Genomic DNA, 6156 nt, shown 5'->3' with positions numbered 1-6156 from the left:
ACGAGTGCAACATCAAACTGTGGGCACTTTGCAAGCAAGACTAAGTGGAATTCCTACATCAGGATAAATTAATTAGTGTAAATTAGTCTTCTTAGTTAAAAATCAGAAAATGCCTGGAGTGATGTCAGCAGATGGACATGAGATGAGTCCGTTGCACTGCTGTGATGCCCTCGCTGTGTGGATTGCTCTAACTGAACAAGCGGTTTCCAGGGAGGGGGATCCACCTTTGCTCACCTTCAGGGTGAGCTGGGGGCTCTGATGCCTTTCAGCTTAGACAGGTTCTTAATCAATTTTGCACTGAGCAAAAACAGGATAGTCCATGGATCAGCTGCCAGTGGGAAGCCAACGGAGCTAAGGAAAAGTCTAAGGGCAATGGTTGGATATCTAGATAAAAAAAGGTCTTTGCTCTCTGCCCATCTATTTCAAGATCCAGCTGGTTTGTTCCAGACCTTCAGTGGCAGCCAAGAGATGAAAAGGGATGGTTTGTTCAAGACTCCCCTACCTGCTCCTCAAGCAGAATAGCAAGAAAGCAAAACCAGGGCTTTTCCTCTTGGACGTTTCTCAGTGATTTTGCTGATGTTTCTCCAGATCTAAGATGAGTTCACTGGGGACCAACATCTGCTTTTTAGGCGCTGTTGAGCTAAGCCCTTCCATTTGCCCATGAGGTGCCCATCTGATGCCCAGTGTGACAGTCCATATTGGCTCAGTTCTTAGCATGAGGATCAGTGTTGACCTGTAACATGAAAACCTTCCCCGAGGAGAGAGGAACTGTGGGAGAGATACACGTGAGGACAAACTGGTCCTTTAGTGGCACGTGTTGGGGTTGCAGGAGGAGGTGGGGAAGCACTTGTGGTGTTTTCCTAACATCCTGATCAGCTTTGAGCAGTTGTAAGAACATCATTCCAGCTAGGTGTATCACACCAGCCATTTCCCAGTGACGATTCCCAGTCATCATCCAAGCACACGGCTTGGAAAACGCAGCTAAGAAGGAAGAGTTTCTTCTCCTGTGTGCATCAGAAAACCACATCTCCATCCCATCTGCAGCGCCAAGCAAGAGCATGGGAGATGAGTTTGGTGGTCCTTCTATATCTACACTGTGAACAACCAGTGCCCATCTCCTGCTGGGAGAAAAAACCTGTATTTCGCCCTGGAAGAAGTGTTCAGTTCCAGTTCAACCCAATTTATCAGGTGCAGTTTGGGGTGAAACACACACTGGACACCTGAAAGCTGTCTGGGGCCCTCCTGCTGGTAGGGAGGGATGGGGAGGAGATGGGGTGGCCAGAGCCTGTAGGGCTGGATCCTGTTGCAGAGGTGTGAGGATGAAGATGGTAGTTAGGACACCCAGATTGCCCCTCTGCTGGTCACTTCCCCAAGGCAGCTTTCCAGGCAGGATCACTGACATTTCTTCGAGCCCACCTAAACCACCCCACCCTTTGGCCCTGCCAGTCACCCTGTGGTCACTTGGCCGTGTTTGTAAGGAAACGGAACAAAGCCCTTTGTCTGCCCGGTGGTCCTCCATCCACCCAGCCAGGGCAGCTGTGGGTACACCACCCACCAGGACATCCCCAGCAGGATGCTGGCACCTGTCCCCAAGAAGGGGCTGGAAGAGTTCTCAGCAGCATGAAGCACATCTCAGAGGGTCACGCAATGGCTCGGAGCCTGCGCCCTGGCCCAGCTCCATCCACCGACATCAGCACAGCCTTGGCTCAGCCTCTTGCCCAGTTTCTACCAGGGCTTGCCTGAGTTTTGAAGGCTTGCATCTCTTTATAGCAACAGTGAAGATGTTGATGATAACAAAGAGGCCTTTAATACAAATTTTACTTTAACGGAAACATTTTACACAGTAAAATGATTTGTATGTGCAGGGCTTCTAGATTCTTTTGCTGATTCTTTTGTAGGTGAGGTCTCCCATGGTCAGCGTCTGAAAAAGAAATGGAGAGTGTTAGCTTTTCATGGTGCTTGTCTCCAAACTCTACTTGGAAAGGATCTGATCTTGCAAATCAAAACAGGACTGGTCCCCAGTCTATCTCCTATAAACTAAATTATAAAAACTTTGGATTTCTTCATGAATCCAAAGCAGGTAGGGATAATCTGGCATCCCTCAACTGGGATCAGTCTGCTGTACCTCTCTTCTTTAAAAGTGTCAGGCCCAGAGACATACCTATACCTCTGGGTGGGTGAGAACATGCCCTCATTACATGAAACTTTGATCAGCCATGCCTACTGGGGTCTTAAAGAGTACTTTTTGGATTGGACTATAATGAAACACTGCCTTCAGTGCCTGACCAGCAGATCAACTTTGGCTGCAGAGCCTGAGTGCAAGCACGTGCTCATCTCCAGCACCTCCCCAAGGTTCCCAGCATCTCTGTAGGCTTTTTGGTGTCCAGACCCCTGAAGGCAACTGTATGCACCATTACTCCAGCCATTGCCCTTCTCTTCTGCACTTACATTGGTGATGGTGTCTCCGTTGAGTTCAGTGACAGATTTCAGCCCTTTCAGGTTGGCGACCAGTCTGTTGTTACCCTCCAGCTGAACAACAGCCTGATAGGAGAAGACAGAGGCATTCCTGTTATTGGTGGAGACCATCTCAACCCCTGCATTTTGTCCTTCCTCTTCTGTACGGAGTTGCCACCATCCCCTCTGTAAGCTATTTGGAGCAAACTGCTCCCTCGCTGATTTTGGCTTTCCTGGGAGGAGGAGGAGAGGGGGTTGTGCTGGTGGTGACTACAACACAACAAGGGTATGGATGTTTACTTTGGCCTCTACAGGGATGTGATTTTGCCACTGTATCTACCTCTCTCCCCTTCAAATTGAGGCTCACTCATGGCTCCCACACTGTTAGATGCCAGAGCAGGGATCCTTGACATCCCTTGGCATCACACCAATGCAGGAGTTTTGGGGGAGAAGAAGGAAGGCTCTTCACCCTGACAATGCTGGTGCCTCTGTGCAGCCCTGATGCTCCTTGGGGCAGCTCCTCATGCAGCACCCAGACCAAGAGGAGCTGCACAACTCCAAGAAGAGGACTGCAGAGCCACCTGAGCTGGGCCAGGACATGCCATGTCATCTCTCCACCACCAACCTATTGCACATTGCTGCTGTAACCTCCTTTGGGATGGGGTAACAGGGAACTGGGTGACAGCATGGGTCTGGGAGGAGTCTTGGTCAAGGTGGGAAACTATTTAAGGAGCTTTCAGAAACTCAGTCGTGGCAGGAAAGCTCTCAGAGGGACAGGCACATCTGCTGAATCTCTGCCCCTCAGGAGCTGCACATCTAAAAAATCTACAAACAGCACCAGCACCCCCAGAGCAGCTATCACTGATTGCTGAAATTACTCAAATAAATAACCCAGCAAAACCCATTTCTGTTCATCTGTCTGTCCAGCTATAAGACATGTTCATCTGCCCTTGAGTTGCTGATTTACAGAGGGCAAAACTTTTCTAATAGCCATTTCCCCCTAGTTTATGCGCAAGGGACTTCAGTGATGCTGGAAATCGTGATGCAGCCGGTACGGCTCTCAGAGCCCAATTCACTGGGGCATTTTTTTTGGTGATCATCCCTCCTGCTTTCAAAAGTCCCTGCAATATCATCTCCCAAGGTAGAGGTGAGAGGCAATATTGCCAGTGGCATTGCCTTGACATTTTATGAACCATTGTAAACTAATGTCGAGGAACGGGAGCTGACCCAATTTCAAGGGTGATAAATCCTCACCTTGCCAAATCATCTCACCCAGTGTAAACACAAGCAGTGATAAAGGCTAGCAGAGAATCTGACAGCTGCTGGGACTTAAAAGGAGAGTTTTATTGGTTTATGATTGGCTGACTTTCCTGCACTACCTTTAAGTCAACAAAATGATGGTGGGGGTATGTTTTGTGTTGCAACATGACAGAAAGTCAACCCTTTTCCACCTCAAATCTTTCAGACCTTTTACTGTCAGAAAAATTTGCAAAAGCGTCTCTATCCCCCTTTTCCAAATGGGCTATTAAAACACGGGCTTCCAGTGTTTTCTAAACTGGCTATTAAAATATCTTTAGAAATGCAAGGCTTCATCTGCTGAAGTGCTGGTGGGGGAGCTTGTTTTGCAAAAGTGAAGAGGGGAGATGGGAACTTCAGAGTCTTGGGCTCTGATTTTCCCAGGAAGGTGGCTCAGAAATGGACTGTCAGTTTTGGAAATGTGTCCCTAAGAGACTTGCAGAGGACCTGCAGGGAACCGGGCAGTGGGTGTCACATCTGCAGAGTTGGTTTCAGCAATTAGTCCCTTCCCGTTATATTAAATCATTCACACAAACTGTGAGAGACAGAACCAGGCTGGGGAATTACCCAGGTCTTTTCCCTGTGTCCGCTTTAACACCTGTGGTCTGGTCATTCTCTTTGCTCAAGTGCAGAGGGAATGGCTGGAAAGGAAATCTGATGTCCCTGAGCCACTGCAGCCCTGTCAGAGGAGGAGCTGATCACTCACCTTGACTTTCTCTCCTGTTAACATCTCCATCTCACACTCCTCCCCAATGGTGAACTCGTTGTGCAGCACTTTGGAGCCAGTGGTCACGGTAACCTTGAACTTTTTCCCATCCTGCACGATTTCTGAGATGCTCTTGATGTCTTTGCCCTTCTGGATCTGGTCATCGGGAAGCCCTGTGCAGAAACAAGAGATGTTAGCTGGACCTTGGAGCCATCGGTGGGCAGATTGCTGCTGCTGAGGGAATGTGGTGGGATTTGGGGACCCACAGCTGGGACGATTTCTATTCCAGTGTGTAAAAACCTTGCAAGGATGATGGTTCCCCAAGGGTCACATGGCTCTGAGTCTTCTGGGGAGGAAGAATAACAAATACTGTCACCCTGGGTTTTGTGTGGGCACCAGACCTCTCCCTTGTCTCACTGACCTGGCTGGGAGCAGAACAGCTACCTGCCTGGCTAAACATCAGATGGAAATTAAAAAATCCTGTTTTCTTTACTTCACTGAAAGGCAAGCAGAGAAAATGGAATAAATGGAGGCTGAATGAGGGAACCAAGTAGTTTTTTAATGAGATTCAGGGTCCCTTAGAACCAGCTCACTGAAGTCTCCCAAAGCCTGAAGCTGATCTGACAGGTAGAGCCCTCTGACACATAACTGTGCAGAAGTAGTGCAAAGCTTCCTGAATCCCTGCAGGAGCATGTTCCCTGGCACAGACACTGGTGGAACTCTAGCTGGACACATTTATCACTAAGCATTTAAACAACACTGACTATTTTTCTGATGAATGGTGGAATTTGGGGCTTTGCAGCATCGCCTAGCAGCAGCATGGTGGGCTGAGTGATGTCCTGCTCACCCTCAAATTTCACAGCATGATGGAATAAATCTGCAGACACCTTAAGCCACCAAAGTTCCACTGGTTTATCATGTGTGTGCAGCACCCTGCCGCACTGGCCCACAGCTGCGGAGCCCACTGGGACTGTTTTCCTGCAAGCCATAAAACTTCACCCAACATCTCTTGATCTCCAGCCACCAGCCAGAGAGACGCTTTCTCTTCTATTTTGAGATCCCATCTCCATGCATATGCATTAAAATAAACCCAACAATTGCAAGATGACAGAAATAGGAAATCTGAGAGATGTTTTCAATCTACATCATCAGCACATCAGCACAGTTGAATTCCCAAATATCAGTGGGGTCTGTGGAAGCAAAGCAGCACACAGCATGTGCAGGCACTTACCGAGCGCTTTCATAAAAGGCTCAAAATTTTCCTGAGACTGGAGTTCATACTTTCCAGTGAAGCTCATGATGGAAAGGCTCTCTGTGCTCCCAACACAAGAGAAGGTGCCTTGCTGGTAAGCAGAGCTTGGTTTTATAAGGTCCTTTCGCCTTAAAAGTTGGTCAGAGGTAAGATGATGTAATTCTTTTATGGCCATGTTCAAACATAAAACTGGGCAATGGTCAGTGATAAATTGCTCTACATTTTTAGACCTTGATTTACAGCGTGGGGGCAGGGAAATCCCATAAACCCATTTTATGGAGGTAGCAACGTGGCATCCATAAACAAAGGATAAAAAAAAATTGTGCAAAGAGATTAATTATTGGAGGAATGAGCCAAATCATCTAATCAAGTTGCAGTCTGGAAGCGCACATCTGGAAGAGGAGAAAGCAGTGAAAGATCACGGTGTCCCCTGGAACTGACACCGGTG

General features: G+C 48.1%; 1 protein-coding gene across 1 annotated transcript; it reads right to left on the bottom strand.

Annotated features, from left to right (window-relative positions):
* Positions 1-1812: 1812 nt before the first annotated feature.
* FABP1 (fatty acid binding protein 1) lies at positions 1813-5803 on the bottom strand. The gene is made up of 4 exons (XM_074821337.1): positions 5688-5803; positions 4457-4629; positions 2449-2541; positions 1813-1921 (listed from the first exon to the last, which is right to left on the bottom strand). The coding sequence occupies exons 1-4, from the start codon at positions 5752-5754 to the stop codon at positions 1871-1873; spliced, it is 384 nt and encodes a 127-aa protein (XP_074677438.1). The 5' UTR covers positions 5755-5803; the 3' UTR covers positions 1813-1870.
* Positions 5804-6156: the final 353 nt, after the last annotated feature.

Source organism: Strix aluco, chromosome 4, assembly GCF_031877795.1.
Source record: "Strix aluco isolate bStrAlu1 chromosome 4, bStrAlu1.hap1, whole genome shotgun sequence".
NCBI lineage: Eukaryota > Metazoa > Chordata > Aves > Strigiformes > Strigidae > Strix > Strix aluco.
The sequence above is the reverse complement of the archived record's forward strand: the minus strand, read 5'-3'. Positions and strand labels throughout refer to the sequence as shown.